The 23,230-nt window shown below is 46.8% G+C and overlaps 1 protein-coding gene across 1 annotated transcript in view; it reads right to left on the bottom strand.

Annotated features, from left to right (window-relative positions):
* LOC112263905 (E3 ubiquitin-protein ligase znrf3-like) overlaps positions 1–23,230 on the bottom strand; it is a 215,983-nt gene that overhangs the window by 69,594 nt on the left and 123,159 nt on the right. Inside the window, exon 2 of the mRNA XM_042331336.1 lies at positions 4,183–4,305. Coding sequence (XP_042187270.1) covers positions 4,183–4,305 — 123 coding nt within the window. The remainder of the gene's footprint in view (positions 1–4,182; positions 4,306–23,230) is intronic.

Raw genomic sequence — 23,230 nt, 5'->3', positions numbered from 1 at the left:
CAGAGTGTCCAGTGTGCGCACGCTCTGACTGTGACAACACTTTATGTTTACGAACGCCCCGAGCACACTCTAGCACTCCAGATTAAATAGTATAAACCAGTCTTTGGTTGTTTTAAAGAATCTTTAAAGAGATGGGCTGGGCTAAAGCTTAAGAGGGTGTGAACGATGCTGAATGGATGTAGACAAAGAAGAGCTCTCCAGTAGGTACCAAAACATTCAAATGCCATTTTCTCATAAGTGAGGTTACAACTTTCAAAGCAGAATTACTTTCTCATTGTTCCTCAAATGTAGTGTATGATATACAATATACAGTCTCTACTTTTATCCAATGTACAAAAACACCATTTCAAATTTTGTTACATGAGACCGAATCCAATTTGGATAAGCTCCCATAACTACTGTGTGAAATACCCCAGTGTGCCATCACAGCAGCAAGCAATACCACAAGAAAAGGGCAACCAGTGAAGAACAAACACCATTGTAAATACAACCTACATTTATGTTTATTTATTTCCCCTTTTGTACTTTAACTATTTGCACATCGTTACAACACTGTACATTTGAAATGTCTTTATTCTTATGGAACTGTTGTGTGGGTAATGTTTACTGTTCATATGTTTATTTCACTTTTGTTTATTAATATTTCACTTGCTTTGGTAATGTAAACATATGTTTCCCATGGTAATAAAGCCCCTTCAATTGAATTAGAGAGAGAGAGAGAGAGCGAGAGAGGAGGAAGGGAGTACCAGGGAGTTAGGAACATATACCCCAGCCAGGCTAGTTAGGACTGGAATACACAACGTAATCCCAGATACGGTTTAACACTACACTAATACACAACACTTTACAGAAACACAAATTGACTGTGCGTTAAGTCTCTAGTCTACACAAATAACAGGTATAGGTATAGTTACAGCTCTCTAGACAAAACTAGTTCTTCACACAACATGTGTAAATGCACAGCACAATGTCCATCTACAATGCTCCAAAAACAACTCTTCCACAGATACCTGCAACTACAACACAAGGGAGGACCCAATCTTCCATTGCATCCTTGTTTCCCTGCTCTAGAGGGGGCCCCTGTGTGTGCGGCACGCAGGAGGGAGGCAACTGTGGGGAGTCAACAGGTCAACAGCTCTGCTGCTCTCACAGGAACCAGACAGGAAGAACCGGAAAAAACTGTTTGCATATATGTGACAAAACACCGCTTTGGTGTGGAGGCCAGCTCCCCCCTCCTTCCACCCTCCCTGCCTTCTCTCTATCCTCTTGTTCCTGCACACTTTCCTCTCATTCCTGCCTTCTCTTCCTCAAACCTGCCTCTGATGCTGGGTCAGCTACAGTACAATTAGTTTGTAGACCCTGGCTGCTATGTTTTTCATTTCAGTAGAGAATGTAGGAGGTTGGTATTTGTAGGGTTAAATTCAGCCATTGAGATTCTGGAAATGGAACTGGAATTAAGATAGCAGCAAGAGAGGGTGGGTGGGGGAGAGAGAGAGAGAGAGAGAGGGGAAGATAGAGAGAGAGGGTGGGTTGGAGAGAGAGAGAGAGAGGGTGGGTGGGGGAGAGAGAGAGAGAAAGAGCGAGAGAGAGAGAGAGAGAGAGAGAGAGAGGGTGGGGAAGAGAGAGAGAGAGAGGGTGGGGAAGAGAGAGATAGAGGGGAATAGAGAGAGAAAAGGGGTGGGGTAGAGAGAGAGAGAGAGAGAGAGAGAGAGAGAGAGAGAGAGAGAGAGAGAGAGAGAGAGAGAGTGGGGAAGAGAGAGGTAGAGAGAGGGTGGGGAAAAGAGAGAGAGAGAGAGCGAGAGAGGGTGGGTTGGAGAGAGAGAGAGTGTGTGGGTGGAGAGAGAGAGAGAGAGAGAGAGAGAGGGTGGGTGGGTGGGGAAGAGAGAGAGAGAGAGAGAGGGTGGGGAAGAGAGAGAGAGAGGGTGGGGGAGAGTTGGGCCTGGGAGTTCAGATATAGGGGGCAGGCTGAGAAGGGGGATATACAGGGGGAGGCTAGATTGGACAAGGCAGGGTAGCTTTGGATGTGGTGTTGCGAGGGGGTATCTCAGCTGTGTCTGAGCCTAGCAGGGATTACAGTCTGTGGCTTGGCTGGCAGGGGCTCTCTGGGCTGTGTCTGGATGAAAGTCCGGCTGTAATACAGTTCAGTAATGGCTAAGTCTGGCTCTGGGAACACTACGGGCCCCCAGCTGTGCCTGGGCTCTTCCTGGGTCTGGTCTGCCATCCAACAATGGAGAGGCTTCCCCATCTCCTCTCCACACTAATTATAGCCCAGCAGTGTCTACTCTTCTAAAAACAAACCACGCAGCCGCGGTACCTTCTCGTTTCCCTCCTTTTATCCTAATTTCTCTACTTTCTCCTCGTTTCCCTCCTTTTCCCCTCGTTTCCCTCCTTTTCTCCTCCTCGTTTCGTCCCTTTCTACTCCTCGTTTCCCTCCTTTCAACTCCTTGCTTTCCTGTCCACTCTAATGAGGGGATGGATGCTGTCACTTGGGGCACTTTCACAACATATCCCTCTGATGGGGGGGGCACAGCTCTGCTGGATGGGCTCTGCTCTTGCACCAAACTAAAACAATATCCCCCAAATCCAACATGGCCGCCTGCCTCCATAGAGAAAAGATCATTCAGATCCCTGTGATGCCCCCAAGTATCAGCTCAGCAGCACTCCAGTCGAGGCCTCACTGCTGTACAGTACAGTATATCAAACACTTGACCTAATCAAACACTTGACCTAATCAAACACTTGACCTAATCAAACACTTGACCTAATCAAACACTTGACCTAATCAAACACTTGACCTAATCAAACACTTGACCTAATCAAACACTTGACCTAATCAAACACTTGACCTAATCAAACACTTGACCTAATCAAACACTTGACCTAATCAAACACTTGACCACCATGTCGACGACAACAACTGATACAGTGGTCACTTTCAGAGAGGAGGAAGGAACCTATTGTGCAACACTACGTTCTATTCCTGATGTAAAGTACAAGTTGCTTCGAGTGATTGAGTGCTTCTGTTGTAGCATAACCATTAGTTCAGCTTCCAGCCCTGATGTGTTGCGTGTTCTGTTCTTTTCTGCCTTACTCACAAGCTAGCGCCGAGCGCTAACCAACCTCTAACCGCGGCCTCCAGAGAAAGTGCCCCATCCATAAGCATGTCTATACGGCTCTCCTTCAACGACTGCCCTCTTCCTGTCACTGGCAAGGACAGGCCAGGTGTGTCCAGGATAAATGAGACCATAGTCTCCCCCTGTCCCTCGGGGAAAAGTGGTATGTTCCATTAGGATGGACACTTAATTAAAGCCATGATAAAATACCACTCTGGACTCCAGAGGGGGGTCTGGGGGAGGGGTAAAGAGAGAGAGGGGTCTGGGGGAGGGGTGAAGAGACAGAGAGGGGTCTGGGGGAGGGGTAAAGAGACAGAGAGGGGTCTGGGGGAGGGGTGAAGAGACAGAGAGGGGTCTGGGGGAGGGGTAAAGAGACAGAGAGGGGTCTGGGGGAGGGGTAAAGAGACAGAGAGGGGTCTGGGGGAGGGGTAAAGAGACAGAGGGGGTCTGGGGGAGTGGTTAAAGAGACAGAGGGGGTCTGGGGGAGGGGTAAAGAGACAGAGGGGGTCTGGGGGAGGGGTAAAGAGACAGAGGGGGTCTGGGGGAGGGGTAAAGAGACAGAGAGGGGTCTGGGGGAGGGGTAAAGAGACAGAGAGGGGTCTGGGGGAGGGGTAAAGAGACAGAGAGGGGTCTGGGGGAGGGGTAAAGAGACAGAGGGGGTCTGGGGGAGGGGTAAAGAGACAGAGGGGTGGAAGGGAGAGGGGGAGAGACAAGTGAAGGATTAAATTCCTCTCTTCTAATTCTTGGAGGGAAGGAGGTGAAAAACAAAACAAACCCATCCTAGCGTGAACGAATAGCTCCCTTGACAACCAGGGATCAGAGATAAATACTGTTTTAATTAAGAAGAGAAACAAGTTGTCTTCACCCAGGCTGAATCTACCTGACAGGATGAGGTGGAGGGTTGTTTTCTGGAGCAGTCTCTCTCTCTCTGTCTACTGGTATGTAACAAGACATACCTGATGTCAGCACTCCTAGTCTGAGGTACTTGACATAGGGGCCAGGTTTATTACCCAGCACTTACCCAGACACACAGCATCATGTGCGTATGTACAATAGATGTGTTGCTCACCTTTCCCAGGACAGTGAGACAGCTGGGGTCCAGTTCAGGCTTCTCCAGCTTTACCACTCCCACCCAGCCATACTCGTATTGGTCGTCCTCATCATTGTTGTTACACAGTCCCAGTGGATGCATCTAAAACAGAGGGGAACCATAAGGTTAATATCACAGTATATATATATATATATATATATATATATACATATACATAATATCACCCATGACAGGGCACAGTGTTAATATCACAACATATATATAATATCACCCACGACAGAGCACAGTGTTAATATCACAACATATATATAATATCACCCACGACAGAGCACAGTGTTAATATCACAACATATATATAATATCACCCACGACAGAGCACAGTGTTAATATCACAACATATATATAATATCACCCACGACAGAGCACAGTGTTAATATCACAACATATATATAATATCACCCACGACAGAGCACAGTGTTAATATCACAACATATATATAATATCACCCATGACAGAGCACAGTGTTAATATCACAACATATAAATAATATCACCCACGACAGAGCACAGTGTTAATATCACAACATGTATATAATATCACCCATGACAGAGCACAGTGTTAATATCACAACATATAAATAATATCACCCATGACAGAGCACAGTGTTAATATCACAACATATAAATAATATCACCCACGACAGGGCACAGTGTTAATATCACAACATGTATATAATATCACCCATGACAGAGCACAGTGTTAATATCACAACATATAAATAATATCACCCACGACAGAGCACAGTGTTAATATCACAACATATAAATAATATCACCCACGACAGAGCACAGTGTTAATATCACAACAAATAAATAATATCACCCACGACAGAGCACAGTGTTAATATCACAACATGTATATAATATCACCCACGACAGAGCACAGTGTTAATATCACAACAAATAAATAATATCACCCATGACAGAGCAATGTCATTCTAGGGATCCAGGGAAAGCTCCTGCAAGATAATCAATATATGTTTCAATTATTTTTTTAATTTTGTAATTAAATGTTACTTATTACATTTGTTACAAGTTTGTGCAGGTGTGTGTGTGTGTGCCTCTGTGTGTGTGTGCCTCTGTGTGTGTGTGTGTGTGTGTGTGTGTGTGTGTGTGTGTGTGTGTGTGTGTGTGTGTCTGTGTGTGTGTGTGTGTGTGTGTGTAGAATAGTAAACCATTTTTTTTTGACCAACCGGGGACAATTTGTTGGTGCCCACAAGGTCAAATGATTTTTCTGGTTTAGGTTTAAAAATTTGTGTTAGGGTTAGAATTAAGTTTAGGGTTATGAGCTAGGGTTCATTTTAGGGTTAGGAGCTACGGTTAGGGTTTGGATTTAGGGTTATGGTTATTGTAAGAGTACAGGTTAGGGTTAGGTTTTAGGGTTATGGTTATTGTAAGAGTACAGGTTAGGGTTTGGTTTAGGGTTATGGTTATTGTAAGAGTACAGGTTAGGGTTTGGTTTAGGGTTATGGTTATTGTAAGAGTACAGGTTAGGGTTAGGTTTTAGGGTTATATGGTTATTGTAAGAGTACAGGTTAGGGTTTGGATTTAGGGTTATGGTTATTGTAAGAGTACAGGTTAGGGTTTGGATTTAGGGTTATGGTTATTGTAAGAGTACAGGTTAGGGTTTGGATTTAGGGTTATGGTAAGAGTACAGGTTAGGGTTAGGTTTTAGGGTTATATGGTTATTGTAAGAGTACAGGTTAGGGTTAGGTTTTAGGGTTATGGTTATTGTAAGAGTACAGGTTAGGGTTTGGTTTAGGGTTATGGTTATTGTAAGAGTACAGGTTAGGGTTTGGTTTAGGGTTATGGTTATTGTAAGAGTACAGGTTAGGGTTTGGTTTAGGGTTATGGTTATTGTAAGAGTACAGGTTAGGGTTAGGTTTTAGGGTTATGGTTATTGTAAGAGTACAGGTTAGGGTTAGGTTTTAGGGTTATGGTTATGGTAAGAGTACAGGTTAGGGTTTGGTTTTAGGGTTATTGTAAGAGTACAGGTTAGGGTTAGGTTTTAGGGTTATGGTTATTGTAAGAGTACAGGTTAGGGTTAGGTTTTTGGGTTATGGTTATTGTAAGAGTACAGGTTAGGGTTAGGTTTTTGGGTTATGGTTATTGTAAGAGTACAGGTTAGGGTTAGGTTTTTGGGTTATGGTTATGGTAAGAGTACAGGTTAGGGTTAGGTTTTTGGGTTATGGTTATGGTAAGAGTACAGGTTAGGGTTAGGTTTTTGGGTTATGGTTATGGTAAGAGTACAGGTTAGGGTTAGGTTTTTGGGTTATGGTTATGGTAAGAGTACAGGTTAGGGTTTAGGGAAAATAGGGTTATTAATGGGACTGAATTGTGTCCACCCACTAGTTCAGCTGTACAAGATTGTGTGTGTGTGTATGTGTGTGTGAGTGTGAGTGTGAGTGTGAGTGTGAGTGTGAGTGTGTGTGTGTGTGTGTGTGTGTGTGTGTGTGTGTGTGTGTGTGTATGTGTGTGTGTGTGTGTGTATGTGTATGTGTGTATGTATGTGTGTGTGTGTGTGTGTGTGTGTGTGCCAGTAGAAAAAAACATGTTTACTCCAATACCATTCTCATCTCGTTCATGTTGACGAAATGGTCGATCACTCTGTCATACAGTATATACGCATTTATTTTTTGTTGTCCTTGGCTACCTGGCTTAAATTGCTTGCTCGATATCCTAACTTCCTTTCATGGACAACGTTGGCTAGTTAACATTAGCCTTCTACATGTAGCTACATATTGAACTTCCATCCTCTCAGGCCTCTCAGGGGCACAACGTATTAATTAATGGTTGGATCAGAATCACTGTTATAATCATTGTACAGAGAATTAAGTAAAACAACAAGTCCAAATCCCTATCTAGTTCCATGACTAATTTAGGAAAGGGACAATTTTAGCCAGCTGGAAGAAGAAAAAAACACAATGATATGCAACAAGCTTTTTCTGTCAGTTATGTTGATGTGATGTGAAGCCAAAACCAAGCTGGCTTCCATTGACACTTTATTCTGGTGTAGAAGGACCATTCACAGTTGAGCTCACTCAGTTTAGCTCAACGCTGATTGGCTATTATTTTATCTTTTTTTTTCATCAAGGGAGGCCAAATGCTCGAAGGCTTCCCTCACATTCAATACTACAGGAGGCAACCATACCATCCTCTTTCTGACCATACAGCATCAGATAGGTCACACATACAGAGACAGAGGGGTGCTGTTCTCTAGTTAGATACATTCAACCTCTTCAAATTAAAGGAAAATGATGAAACATGGAGACGAAAGATAAATTATTTTATATGTTTTTGTTCTTTTTTTCCTTTGTCAGTTTTTTAGGGAAACCTGGCTCTCTGCTGGCCTGCCTCTCTGCTGGCCTGCCTCTCTGCTGGCCTGCCTCTCTGCCTGCTGGCCTGCCTCTCTGCCTGCTGGCCTGCCTCTCTGCTGGCCTGCCTCTCTGCCTGCTGGCCTGCCTCTCTGCCTGCTGGCCTGCCTCTCTGCCTGCTGGCCTGCCTCTCTGCCTGCCTCTTTGCCTGCTGGCCTGCCTCTCTGCCTGCTGGCCTGCCTCTCTGCCTGCTGGCCTGCCTCTCTGCCTGCTGGCCTGGCTCTCTGCTGGCCTGCCTCTCTGCCTGCTGGCCTGCCTCTCTGCCTGCTGGCCTGGCTCTCTGCTGGCCTGGCTCTCTGCCTGCTGGCCTGCCTCTCTGCCTGCTGGCCTGGCTCTCTGCCTGCTGGCCTGCCTCTCTGCCTGCTGGCCTGCCTCTCTGCCTGCTGGCCTGCCTCTCTGCCTGTTGGCCTGCCTCTCTGCCTGCTGGCCTGCCTCTCTGCCTGCTGGCCTGCCTCTGCCTGCTGGCCTGCCTCTCTGCCTGCTGGCCTGCCTCTCTGCCGGCCTGGCTCTCTGCCGGCCTGGCTCTCTGCCGGCCTGGCTCTCTGCCTGCTGGCCTGCCTCTCTGCCTGTTGGCCTGCCTCTCTGCCTGCCGGCCTGCCTCTCTGCCGGCCTGGCTCTCTGCCGGCCTGGCTCTCTGCCGGCCTGGCTCTCTGCCTGCTGGCCTGCCTCTCTGCCGGCCTGCCTCTCTGCCTGCTGGCCTGCCTCTCTGCCTGCTGGCCTGCCTCTCTGCCTGCCTCTCTGCCTGCTGGCCTGCCTCTCTGCCTGCTGGCCTGGCTCTCTGCCGGCCTGGCTCTCGGCCGGCCTGCCTCTCTACCTGTCTCTCTACCTGGCTCTCTGCCAGCCTCCCTTCCTGCCTCCCTCCCTTCCTGCCTGCGTCTGAGGTCTGAAACACTGTTCCATTGTATTGGTCCTCTCCCAGCACACCAGAGTGCCTCCTGTTGTTGATGGGGGCAGCGTTGTTATTTTATTGGCTGGCCCTCACCAGCCACCATTACCTCCATCTCTACTGCTGCCACATTGCTACAGAGAGGTTGGGAGGTTGAGGTGGGTTCGGATGAGAGATTTGGTGCTACTGTTTTGGTGATCTAGTGAAGTGGGTCGCCGTTTCGGTGCACAAGCCCACAGTCCAGAAACAGCAGAGCTCGTCATGTGCTCCAGCAGCTATCCCCTCTAGGCCCCACTGCTGGGAAAAGCACTGCCCACCATGACACTTCACTGCTCCATTTTGCTTTTCTCCTCTCTTCCCTTCCCATCCCTTCCTCCCTTCCCTTCCCATCCTCTCCTCCCTTCCCTTCCCTTCCCATCCTCTCCTCCCTTCCCTTCCCATCCTCTCCTCCTTTCCCATCCTCTCCTCCCTTCCTCTCCTCCCTTCCCTTCCTCTCCTCCCTTCCCATCCTCTCCTCCCTTCCTCTCCTCCCTTCCCATCATCTCCTCCCTTCCTCTCCCCCTTCCCTTCCCATCCTCTCCTCCCTTCCCATCCTAACCTCCCTTCCCTTCCCTTCCTCCCTTCCCATCCTAACCTCCCTTCCCTTCCCTTCCCTTCCCTTCCCTTCCCTTCCCTTCCCTTCCCTTCCCTTCCCTTCCCTTCCCTTCCCTTCCCTTCCCTTCCCTTCCCTTCCCTTCCCTTCCTTCCCTTCCCTTCCCATCCCATCCTCTCCTCTCCTCTCCTCCTCCCTTCCCTTCCCATCCAATCATCCCTTCCCATCCTCTCCTCCCTTCCCTTCCCATCCTCCCTTCCCATCCCCTCCTCCCTCCTCTCCCTTCCCTTCCTGTCCTCTCCTCCCTTCCCTTCCTGTCCTCCCTTCACCTCCATCTCCTTGCTCTCCTCCCTTTCCCTCTTCTTCTCTCCTCTCCCTCTACCTCTCCCTCCCCTTCTACCCTCTCTCCTTTCAGTCTTCTCTTCTCCTCACAACCCATCTCTCCCCCCCTCTCTCATCCTCTCCTCTCCCTCCCATATCTTCTTTCAGTCTCCTCACAACCCATCTCCCCTCCCCTCTCTCATCCTCTCCTCTCCCTCTACCTCTCCCTCCCATATCTTCTTTCAGTCTCCTCACAACCCATCTCCCCCTCCCTCTCTCATCCTCTCCTCTCCACACCTGTCTTATCCCCCCTTCCCATCCTCTCTCCCCTACCTCTCCACACCTGTCTTATCTCCCCCCCTTCCCATCCTCTCCACACCTGTCTTATCCCCCTCCCTTCTCATCCTCTCCACACCTGTCTTATCCATCCCCTTCCCATCCTCTCCACACCTGTCTTATCTCCCCCCCTTCCCATCCTCTCCACACCTGTCTTATCCCCCTCCCTTCTCATCCTCTCCACACCTGTCTTATCCCTCCCCCCCTTCCCATCCTCTCCACACCTGTCTTATCCCCCCCCTTCCCATCCTCTCCACACCTGTCTTATCCCCCCCCCCCCCTTCCCATCCTCTCCACACCTGTCTTATCCCCCCCCTTCCCATCCTCTCCACACCTGTCTTATCCCCCCTTCCCCCCTCCCTTCTCATCCTCTCCACACCTGTCTTATCCCCCCCTTCCCATCCTCTCCACACCTGTCTTATCCCCCCCCCCCTTCCCATCTTCTCCATCCTCTCCACACCTGTCTTATCCCCCCTTCCCCCCTCCACACCCTTCTCATCCTCTCCACACCTGTCTTATCCCCCCTTCCCATCCTCTCCACACCTGTCTTATCCCCTCCTTCCCATCCTCTCCACACCTGTCTTATCCCCCCTCCCTTCTCATCCTCTCCACACCTGTCTTATCCCCCCTTCCCATCCTCTCCACACCTGTCTTATCCCCCCTTCCCATCCTCTCCACACCTGTCTTATCCCCCTCCCTTCTCATCCTCTCCACACCTGTCTTATCCCCCGCCCCTTCTCATCCTCTCCACACCTGTCTTCCCCCCCCCCCTTCTCATCCTCTCCTCTCCCTCTTTCTCCCTACTACTCCTCTCCCCTCGTCCTCCTCTCCCTTTAACCCCCGTTTCCCTTCCCTCTTCTCTCAGGTATCTCTAGTTCTACCCTGCCCGCCCCGAGGGGAGGCAGTCTTTCACATGGGTATCCCATTACACAGCCAACACTCTCCATGCTCCTGTTACAGCCAAAAGACAAAATTGTAAACAACTGGTTTGTATTCACTAGGCACCAAACAGCAGAAAATGGACTCAAACAGGGAGGGACCAGCTGAACTTGCCCAATGAGAAAGGCAATTTTTTGTATTTCGTTGCTAAACATTTTTATGATGGTGTGCACTAATGAATACAACCCTGATGTTTGGTTTGGTATTGAAATCGCCACGGGATGATTTTCCAATACCGACAAAGTAGAGTCGCAATTCAACGGCTCAGACACGAGAGGTATGTTGCAGGGACTACAGTCAATCACGGACTACAAAAGGAAAACCAGCCCCGTCGCGGACCAGGATGTCTTGCTCCCAGACAGACTAAACAACTTCTTTGCTCGCTTTGAGGACAATACAGTGCCACCGACACGGACCGCTACCAAAACCTGCAGGCTCTCCTTCACTGCAGCCAACGTGAGTAAAACATTTAAACATGTTAACCCTCGCAAGGCCCAGACGGCATCCCCAGCCACGTCCTCAGAGCATGCGCAGACCAGCTTTCTTGTGTGTTTACGGACATATTCAATCAATCCCTATCCCAGTCTGCTGTTCCCACATGCTTCAAGAGGGCCACCATTGTTCCTGTTCCCCAGAAAGCTAAGGTAACTGAGCTAAACGACTATCGCCCCGTAGCACTCACTTCCGTCATCATGAAGTGCTTTGAGAGACTAGTCGAGGACTATATCACCTCCACCCTACCTGACATCCTTACCGCTCCAATAGGTCCACAGACGACACAATCGCACTGCCCTAACCCATATGGACAAGAGGAATACCTATGTACGAATGCTGTTCATCGACTACAGCTCAGCATTTAACACCATAGTACACTCCAAACTCGACATTAAGCTTGAGACCTTGGGTCTCGAATAGAGGACGACCGATTCATCGGAATCGCCGATTAATTAGGGCCGATTTCAAGTTTTCATAACAATCAGTAATCAGCATTTTTGGACACCAATTATGGCCAATTACATTGCACTCCACAAGGAGACTGCGTGGCAGGCTGACCACCTGTTATGCGAGTGCAGCAAGGAGCCAAGGTAAGGTGCTAGTTAGCATTAAACTTATCTTATAAAAAAGAATCAATCTTAACATAATCACTAGTTAACTACACATGGTTGATGATATTACTAGTTTATCTAGCTTGTCATGCGTTGCATATAATCGATGCGGTGCCTGTTCATTTATCATTGATTCACAGCCTACTTTCCCAAACGGGTGATTTAACAAGCGCGTTCGCGAAAAAAAGCACTGTCGTTGCACCAATGTACCTAACCATAAATATCAACGCCTTTCTTAAAATCAATACACAAGTATATATATATATATTTTTAAAGCTGCATATTTAGTTAATATTGCCTGCTAATATTAATTTACTTTAACTAGGGAAATTGTGTCACTTCTCTTGTGTTCTCTTGTGTTCTGTGCAACAGAGTCAGGGTATATGCAGCAGTTTGAGCCGCCTGGCTCATTGCGAACTGTGTGAAGACCATTTCTTCCTATCACAGACAGCCAACTTCGCCAAACGGGGGATGAATTAACAAATGCACATTTGCAAAAAAAGCACAATCATTGCACGAATGTACCTAACTATAATCATCAATGCCTTTCTTAAAATCAATACACAGAAGTATATATTTTTAAACCTGCATATTTAGTTAAAAGAAATTCATGTTAGCAGGCAATATTAACCAGGTGAAATTGTGTCACTTCTCTTGCGTTCATTGCACGCAGAGTCAGGGTATATGCAACAGTTTGGGCCGCCTGGCTCGTTGCAAACTAATTTGCCAGAATTTTACATAATTATAACATAACATTGAAGGTTGTCCAATGTAACAGCAATATTTAGACTTATGGAAGCCACCCGTTAGATAAAATACGGAACGGTTCCGTATTTCACTGAAAGAATAAACGTTTTGTTTTCGAAATGATAGTTTCCAGATTTGACCATATTAATGACCAAAGGCTCGTATTTCTGTGTGTTATTATATTATAATTAAGTCTATGATTTGATAGAGCAGTCTGACTGAGCGATGGTAGGCAGCAGCAGCCTCGTAAGCATTCATTCAAACAGCACTTTCGTGCATTTGCCAGCAGCTCTTCGCTGTGCTTTAAGCATTGCGCTGTTATGACTTCAAGCCTATCAACTCCCGAGATTAGGCTGGCAATACTAAAGTACCTATTAGAACATCCAATAGTCAAAGGTATATGAAATACAAATGGTATAGAGAGAAATAGACCTATAATAACTACAACGTAAAACTTCTTACCTGGGAATATTGAAGACTCATGTTAAAAGGAACCAACAGCCTTCATATGTTCTCATGTTCTGAGCAAGGAACTTAAACGTTAGCTTTTTTACATGGCACATATTGCACTTTTACTTTCTTATCCAACACTTTGTTTTTGCATTATTTAAACAAAATTGAACATGTTTCATTATTTATTAGAGGCTAAATTAATGTTATTGATGTATTATATTAAGTTAAAATAAGTGTTCATTCAGTATTGTTGTAATTGTCATTATTACAAATATATATGTAAAAATCGGCCGATTAATTGGTATCAGCCTTTTTTGGTCATCCAATAATTGGTATCGGTATTGGCGTTGAAAAATCATAATCAGTCGACCTCTAGTCTCAACCCCGCCCTGTGCAACTGGGTCCTGGACTTCCCGACGGGACACCCCCAGGTGGTGAGGGTAGGAAACAACATCTCTACCCCGCTGATACTCAACACTGGGGCCCCACAAGGGTGCGTTCTCAGCCCTCTCCTGTACTCCCTGTTCACCCACGACTGCGTGGCCATGTACGCCTCCAACTCAATCATCAAGTTTGCAGACGACACTACAGTGGTAGGCTGGATTACCAACAACGACGAGACGGCCTACAGGGAGGAGGTGAGGGCCCTCGGAGTGTGTTGTCAGGAAAATAACCTCACACTCAACGTCAACAAAACAAAGGAGATGATCGTGGACTTCAGGAAACAGCAGTGGGAGCATCCCCCTATCCACACCGACGGGACAGTAGTGGAGAAGGTGGAACGTTTTAAGTTCTTCGGCGTACACATCACGGACAAACTGAATTGGTCCACCCACACAGACAGTGTGGTGAAGAAGGTGCAGCAGCTCCTCTTCAACCTCAGGAGGCTGAACAAATTTGGCTTGTCACCAAAAACACTCACAAACTTTTACAGATGGGATTTCTGTCCTGCAAATAGTTTAGATCAGAGACTTTAAAATGTTCACAGTGTGCTGGTAAACGTTTAGTTCTCTATGGGATTGTACATGTACTTGTTAGCATTGCTAACATTCGGATTACAATAGCGCCCCTTGTATTCAGGGAAGGTATTACTTGATATCCCGGTATGACACAAGGTTGGTAAGAAGGTGGATATCACCCATGCCTAACACACTCTCAATCAATAAATACAATGAAAGGATGATCATGTTGTTGTTTGAATCCCAGACTGTAGTTTTAACAGATGGATTATGGATGCAAGCCTATTCTTGTTGGTTTTGTTTGTTTGTTTGCCTCAAGCGCTTTAGAAAAATAGTACTACTATTATGGGAGAAGATGATATATTTTTGTGAAGTGAAATACAGTGAAATACTAATGTTCAAATAATATTCAAGTCACGTGGTTGAGAGAGTTTTACTTTTCTCCCCAAAGACTGCCTTCCTTCTGACTTTCAAATCAAATATTTAACCACAACAAGATAATAAACCACATCATCGATTCAGTTCAAATGTGAGAAGATGACAGAGAAGGGGGACAAACCTGCTTCCCACTATCCCCAAAATCCTACTCCCAGCCCCTTATCCCACTCTCTCTCCCCGTGTAGGAGTGAGCTGATTTGGGTTTTTAATAGGATCAAAACAGGGCCTACTTCCATGGCTACCTCTAGTCCTCCTCTCTCAAAGGACATCTAAATGCAAGTCACACCATCCATAGCATTCTTCTCTGTCAGTGGCACAATTCACTCCTCCTTTGATCATACAATACTACTTCAGACCCCCCCACCCTCTACCCCTCAGACCCCCACCCTCTACACCTCAGACCCCCCACCCTCTACCCCTCAGACCCCCCACCCCCCTTTCAACTTCTCTTTTTAACTAAAACTTTCATAGCTGTCTATTTACCACCACAAACTGCTGCTGGCACTAAAACCGCACTCAATGAGCTGGCACTCCTAGTGGCCGGTTATTGTAATGCAGGAAAATGGAAATCTGTCTTACCTCATTTCTACCAGCATGTCACATGCCCAATTAGAGGCAAAAAAAAACTCTAGATCCCCTTCACTCTACACACAGAGACACATACAACACTCTAGATCACCTTTAGGCCACACACAGAGACACATACAAAACTCTAGAACACCTTTACTATAAAAACAAATAAGTGCATCGACGACATCGTCCCCACAGTGACTGTACGTACATATCCCAACCAGAAGTCATGGATTTCAGACAACATTCGCATTGAGCTAAAGGGACACCCCCAGGTGGCGAATGTAGGCAACAACACATCCGCCACGCTGACCCTCAACAAGAGGGCCCCAAAGGGGTGCGTGTCTAGTCCTGTACTCCCTGTTTACCCACGACTGAGGGAATGACACACACGTCTCCAACACCATCATTAAGTTTTTCCTGCGACACAATTTTAGAGAAATACGTTTTTGGTGTGTATGGAACATTTCTGGGATCATTTATTTCAGCTCATGAAACCAACACTTTAAATGTTGCGTAATTTTTTGTTGTTTAGTGTAGTACAGTGAGGGGGAAAAAGTATTTGATTCCCTGCTGATTTTGTACGTTTGCCCACTGACAAAGAAATGATCAGTCTATAACTTTAATGGTAGGTTTATTTGAACAGTGAGAGACAGAATAACAACAACAAATCCAGAAAAACGCAAGTCAAAAATGTTATAAATTGATTTGATTTTAATGAGGGAAATAAGTATTTGATCCCCTCTCAATCAGAAAGATTTCTGGCTCCCAGGTGTCTTTTATACAGGTAACGAGCTGAGATTAGGAGCACACTCTTAAAGGGAGTGCTCCTAATCTCAGTTTGTTACCTGTATAAAAGACACCTGTCCACAGAAGCAATCAATCAATCAGATTCCGAACTCTCCACCATGGCCAAGACCAAAGAGCTCCCCAAGGATGTCAGGGACAAGATTGTAGACCTACACAAGGCTGGAATGGGCTACAAGACCATCGCCAAGCAGCTTGGTGAGAAGGTGACAACAGTTGGTGTGATTATTCGCAAATGGAAGAAACACAAAAGAACTGTCAATCTCCCTCGGCCTGGGGCTCCATGCAATGATCATGAGAACGGTGAGGAATCAGCCCAGAACTACACGGGAGGATCTTGGCAATGATCCCAAGGCAGCTGGGACCATAGTCACCAAGAAAACAATTGGTAACACACTACGCCGTGAAGGACTGAAATCCTGCAGTGCTCGCAAGGTCCCCCTGTTCAAGAAAGCACATATACATGCCCGTCTGAAGTTTGCCAATGAACATCTGAATGATTCAGAGGACAACTGGGTGAAAGTGTTGTGGTCAGATGAGGCCAAAATGGAGCTCTTTGGCATCAACTCAACTCGCTGTGTTTGGAGGAGGAGGAATGCTGCCTATGACCCCAAGAACACCATCCCCACCATCAAACATGGAGGTGGAAACATTATGCTTTGGGGTTGTTTTTCTGCTAAGGGGACAGGACAACTTCACCGCATTAAAGGGACGATGGACGGGGCCATGTACCGTCAAATCTTGGGTGAGATCCTCCTTCCCTCAGCCAGGGCATTGAAAATGGGTCGTGGATGGGTATTCCAGCATGACAATGACCCAAAACACACGGCCAAGGCAACAAAGGAGTGGCTCAAGAAGAAGCACATTAAGGTCCTGGAGTGGCCTAGCCAGTCTCTAGACCTTAATCCCATAGAACATCTGTGGAGGGAGCTGAAGGTTTGAGTTGCCAAACGTCAGCCTCGAAACCTTAATGACTTGGAAAAGATCTGCAAAGAGGAGTGGGATAAAATCCCTCCTGAGATGTGTGCAAACCTGGTGGCCAACTACAGGAAACGTCTGACCTCTGTGATTGCCAACAAGGGTTTTGCCACCAAGTACTAAGTCATGTTTTGCAGAGGGGTCAAATACTTATTTCCCTCATTAAAATGCAAATCAATTTATAACATTTTTGACATGCGTTTTTCTGGATTTTTGTTGTTGTTATTCTGTCTCTCGCTGTTCAAATAAACCTACCATTAAAATTATAGACTGATCATTTCTTTGTCAGTGGGCAAACATACCAAATTAGCAGGGGATCAAATACTTTTTTCCCTCACTGTAACAAACTGGCTTAAAAACTAGGTCATATTCCTTCCTCCATTGGGTCTAGGCAGAAATGGCACCATATTCCCTTTCTAGTGCACTCCTCTTGACCAGGGCACAAATAGTGGCATCACAAATAGACCCATCACAAAATAGTGCCATCACAAATAGTGGCATCACAAATAGTTCCATCACAAAATAGTGCCATCACAAAATAGTGCCATCACAAATAGTGGCATCACAAATAGTTCCATCACAAATAGACCCATCACAAAATAGTGGCATCACAAAATAGTGGCATCACAAATAGACCCATCACAAAATAGTGGCATCACAAATAGACCCATCACAAATAGTGCCATCACAAAATAGTGCCATCACAAATAGTGCCATCACAAATAGTGCCATCACAAATAGACCCATCACAAAATAGTGCCATCACAAATAGTGCCATCACAAAATAGTGCCACCACAAATAGACCCATCACAAAATAGTGCCATCACAAATAGTGCCATAAAAAATAGTGCCATCACAAATAGTAACATCACAAATAGTGCCATCAACAATGTTGTTATTGGTGCCAGTGCGGTCTGGCAGAGCGACAGACTCAATGTTCTCTAGGAAATGTCAGTCTGGCTCAACGATTAACCACTAGGGCTGTTACTTCAGTTTTCAAAAAAAAAAAAATTGAGACCAAGAAGCAGCACCTTTTCACATGTACACAGAGATATACAGGAGTAGAAGAACCTGGGCAGCTAGCCAGTCCTCTTCTCTTCTCTCACCCACCTGTGTACCTAGGCTTTAGATGTGTGTGTTCCAGGACGCGTTTGAGAGAGAGAGCCAGAGAGCCAGAGAGAGACAGAGAGAAACAGAGAGAGAGACAGAGAGACAGAGACTAACCCTGCCCACAAAAGGAGGTGGAAACTGAGCTGCACTTCCTAACCTCCTGCCCAATGTATGACCATATTAGAGAGACATATTTCCCTCAGATTACACAGATCCACAAAGAATTCGAAAACAAATCCAATTTTGAAAAACTCCCATATCTACTGGGTGAAATTCCACAGTGTGCCATCACAGCAGCAAGATTTGTGACCTGTTGCCACGAGAAAAGGGCAACCAGTGAAGAACAAACACCATTGTAAATACAACCCATATTTATGCTTATTTATTTTATCTTGTGTCCTTTAACCATTTGTACATTGTTAAAACACTGTATATATATATAATACGACATGTGTAATGTCTTTATTGTTTTGAAACTTCTGTATGTGTAATGTTTACTGTTAATTTTTATTGTTTATTTCACTTTATATATTCACTTCATATATTATCTACCTCACTTGCTTTGGCAATGTTAACACATGTTTCCCATAACAATAAAGCCCTTGAATTGAATTGAATTGAGAGAAAGCCAGAGAGAGAGAGAGCCAGAGAGCCAGAGAGAGACAGAGAGAGAGAAACAGAGAGACAGAGACAGAGAGAGACAGAGAGAGTGCATGAGAGAGAGACAGAGAGAGACAGAGAGAGCGCGAGAGAGAGAGACAGAGAGACAGAGCCAGAGAGAGACAGAGAGAAAGAGACAGAGAGACAGAGAGAGCGTGAGAGAGAGAGAGACAGAGAGACAGAGAGAGTGTGTCTGTGCGTATGTGTATATGTGTGTTCCAGTGTGGCATCATCAAATCATCAAGTTATTGATCATTCTTCAGTAGGCCTGGTTCCACTACCAGTCCTGGTTCCAGTACAGGAGTCTACAAGTTAAAACTCACAGGCACATGTGCTCAGTGCTCATCCTCCCATTACATGGGATGGTTGGGGGATTTAGTCGGTGAGCTGTGCTTACTATACCCCAATCCAAAGGCTTACTGTGATCTTTTTAAAATGTGTGGGAGAAAGTCTACTACGTACAAAACACACACAGTCACACAAACATACATCAAATCCCCTCAATCTTAACTGGCCCACCAGCTGCCACACACCTCCAGTGATACCTCACCCTCAATATTGGATCCTGGCTGGCAATAACATGCCCACACATAGCAGGCCAGAGAACTTCAAGAACACACACCCATGCACCCATCCACACATTACACACACCACACACACACACACCACACACACACATAACACACACCACACACACACACATAACACACACACACATAACACACACAACACACACACATAACACACACCACACACACACATAACACACACCACACACACGTGGCCATGCAAGTTTCCTTTCAGTGTGGCTCGTTTGATCTCCGTCCCACCAGCCAAACAGTCGATTTTACAGAGAGTCACAGTCCTTTTCTCAATTGGATTTGCTCAACTCCTGCATACTGTGGATGAAAATGCACATGAATGAAATTAGACTCTCCTTCTCATCAGGCAAATTACGTTTACAGGGTAGAATCTCGTCTCTCTGTCTCTCTTCTCTTACTCACGCTGTCTTTCATTGTCAGTAAATTTTTCGCTCTAATCCTTGTGGCGTTTTCAAGTCTGTCTGTCAGTCTCTTTCTCTCACTCAGTCTCTGTTTCCCAGTCAATCAATCATGTTGTATGTAAAGCATTTCCTCCAGTCTGAACGCCTCAGTGTCTGAGGACAGAGATCAAGACGAGAGAGACGGAGGGAGAAAATGAAAGTGAGAGACCAAACCATTCTGAGTGACTGGGCCTATGAAGTACTGTAGAGTGAAGCCTGAGTTTACACACACAGTCAGAGAGAGGTGGGAACGGTTAACCTAACACAGGCCCTGGGCCAGACAGTTGGTGTGTGTGGCCAGCCGACTTACACTCATCTGTCTGTTGACATCTTTCCCTTTCTTGCAGGCCTCTCTCTCTCTCTGTCTCTCTATGTCTCTCTCTCTCTGTCTCTCTATGCCGCTCTCTCTCTCTCTGTCTCTCTATGCCTCTCTCTCTCTCTATGTCTCTCTCTCGCTCTAGCACTGTAAATAACTTCAAAGGGGGCTAGTAGCCTTGAGGAGCGACAAGAGGGGAGGGAGAGAGAGAGGCAGAAAGGGTAGAGCAGGGCAGGCGGTTCTCATTCCCTCCCTCCCTCTCTGTTCATTTTAGATCAACTTCCCAAGTATTTCTGCCTCCATCCAATATGTCCACCCCTCTCTCTCTCTCTCTCCCTCCCCCCCACTCCCTCCCTCCCCCCCACTCTCCTCCCTCCCCCACTCTCCCTCCCCCCCCCTCTCCCTCCCTCCCTCCATCCCACTCTCCCTCCCTCCCTCCCTCTCTCCCTCCCACTCTCCCTCCCTCCCTCCTACTCTCCCTCCCTCTCTCCCTCCCACACGCCCTCCCTCCCTTCCACTCTCCCTCCCTACCTCCCACTCTCCCTCCCTACCTCCCACTCTCCCTCCCTACCTCCCACTCTCCCTCCCTACCTCCCACACACCCTCCCTACCTCCCACTCGCCCTCCCTACCTCCCTCCCACTCCCACTCCCCTCTCACTCCCTCCCTGCCCCCTCCCACTCTCCCTCCCTGCCTCCATCCCACTCTCCCTCCCACTCTCCCTCCCTGCCCCCTCCCACTCTCCCTCCCTGCCCCCTCCCACTCTCCCTCCCTGCCTCCCTCCCTCCTCCCACTCTCCCTCCCTGCCTCCCTCCCGCTCTCCCTCCCTCCCTCCCACTCTCCCTCCCGCTCTCCCTCCCTGCCCCCCTCACGCTCTCCCTCCCTGCCCCCTCCCACTCTCCCTCCCTGCCTCCCTCCCGCTCTCCCTCCCTCCCTGCCTCCCTCCCGCCTCCCTCCCTCCCCCTCCCTCCCTCCCTGCCTCCCTCCCTCCCTGCCTCCCTCCCTCCCTGCCTCCCTCCCGCTCTCTCTCCCTCCCTCCTGCTGTAACCTTATCTCAGTAAAGGATCCCAGGGCTTCTGTTCTCAAATAAAGAAGACTTCCTCCTCTTTGTCTGCTTCTATCTGATTCAAATCAGTTATTTTCCCTGCAGTCTGAATAGACAAAAAGCACATGGAATCTGATATGTCAAGCCACATTTTGAAGATCCTTCGTAAATGATTCCTGGCCATGCGACTTGTCTGAACGGTATGAATAGCTAGTAATAGCTAATATGATGGAAGTGGTTTTTAGGTTATTTTATCTTGTTGAATGTTGACAGTTTGACCAGTTTGACAGGAAAATCTTGTTGATTGTTAGACTGTGTTGATAGTTTGACTAGACTAGTTTGACAGAAAATTTGACTGTGTTGATAGTTTGACAGGAAAATGTGGTAGACTGTGTTGATAGTTTGACAAGAAAATGTGGTAGACTGTGTTGATAGTTTGACAAGAAAATGTGGTAGACTGTGTTGATAGTTTGACAGGAAAATGTGGTAGAATGTGTTGACGAGAAAATGTGGTAGACTGTGTTGACAGGAAAATGTGGTAGACTGTGTTGACAGGAAAATGTGGTAGACTGTGTTGACAGGAAAATGTGGTAGACTGTGTTGACAGGAAAATGTGGTAGACTGTGTTGACAAGAAAATGTGGTAGACTGTGTTGACAAGAAAATGTGGTAGCTAACTAGCATGTTAATTGTTTACAAACAAATGAGTGAATGTGCTAGAAAGTTAAACAGCTAGTTGACTGCTGTGGCTAGCCAAAAATGACTCCTTTTGAAAGTTGGATCATCTTATCCTTTTTGGCTGGAATTGTGTTCTTAAACTACGATTTTAAACATTCAAAGCAAACGGGAAATGTCCATGGCAGGCACTGTCACCTTAGCTTCCGAAACAAGGAGTGATAGGAAGCACTAGCATCACCACCAATCAGCCTACACCACTGTTACTATGACAACTAGCATAGCCATAGGCACACACAAATCCGTTTTGGTCACTTGTAACCAGCTGTTTGGAGAGTCAGTATTCCAAAACTGATTTGAACATTAAGGCTTTATAGACTTGATAAATGTTATGCCATTGCTCTTAATGTCTATGTAGGCTAACATTCAATCAAAGAAAATCTGGATGATTTTTTGGGGGTGTGAATCAAGGAATCAAGCTACTGATGATCTTTCTTATGATTTGTGCCTAATACAAGCATGGTTTTCAATGAGGCCCAAGGTAGACAGGCAGCACCAAAGTCTCTGTCACAAACCTCCCACTCAGTATGCCTGCATGTTTGAATGATATCACCCTCCAGCTGGCAAGCCCACAAGATAAGCCACCCCACAATGTTACAAGCTGAGAGGTTTGCCATTCCGCTCGCTTCACCCCACCCCTGCTCCGTCCCCTCCATAACCCCTGAACATCAGCTCCTTCTGAAAACAAACAAGTGTGGAGCTTTCAGTGAGGGAACACTGGGAGAGGACACTTAATGTCATGGCAATATTCTGATCATTCCACGGGAACCATTGATTTTAAGGTTTAACAAACCATATATTTCGAGGCACAAAGACTACTTTTAACAATTTATGCTGTTATTTTTACAAAAAAACACATTCACTGAAATGTGCAGATAAAGTTAGGTAACGGTATTTCAGTTCAATCGAAATGACGATGGCGAAGCCGGGTTCGGGGTTGAGATCATGCCCCCAGTCATGTGGTTATAGCATTTCTCTGAAAGATACTTATGCTCTGTGTAGTTTGTCTCGGTTTGGAGCACACTCAGGCAGCCCCTCACTCGAACCAGCCTGTGCGCACAGCGCCACGTAATACACTGGAATTACCGATGACGACTTTCTTGTCCCAGAGGCCAGTACCTCGGCTGGGAACGAAGAGCAGGAAGAGGAGATGGATGGGTGGTCAGGGCAAATGTCTTGTCTGCCTGGACGTGGGCTATGACAGTCTCCTGGATGTGGGATATGACAGTCTCCTGGATGTGGGATATGACAGGGTATGGCAACCTGGTTGTGGGGTATGGTGGCCGGGATGTGGGGTATGGCAGCCTGGATGTGGGGTATGGCGTGGGGTATGGTAGCCTGGATGTGGGGTATGGTTGCCTGGTCGTGGGGTATGGTTGCCTGGTCGTGGGGTATGGTGGCCTGGATGTGGGGTATGGCGTGGGGTATGGTAGTTTGGACGTGGGGTATGGCAGCCTGGATGTGGGGTATGGCAGCCTGGACGTGGGGTATGGCAGCCTGGACGTGGGGTATGGTTGCCTAGACGTGGGGTATGGTTGCCTGGTCATGGGGTATGGTTGCCTGGACGTGGGGTATGGCAGCCTCGACGTGGGGT

This window comes from Oncorhynchus tshawytscha, linkage group LG12 (genome assembly GCF_018296145.1).
Source record: "Oncorhynchus tshawytscha isolate Ot180627B linkage group LG12, Otsh_v2.0, whole genome shotgun sequence".
Taxonomy (NCBI): domain Eukaryota; kingdom Metazoa; phylum Chordata; class Actinopteri; order Salmoniformes; family Salmonidae; genus Oncorhynchus; species Oncorhynchus tshawytscha.
Note: the sequence above shows the minus strand (reverse complement) of the source record. Positions and strands in the feature narration are given on the sequence as shown.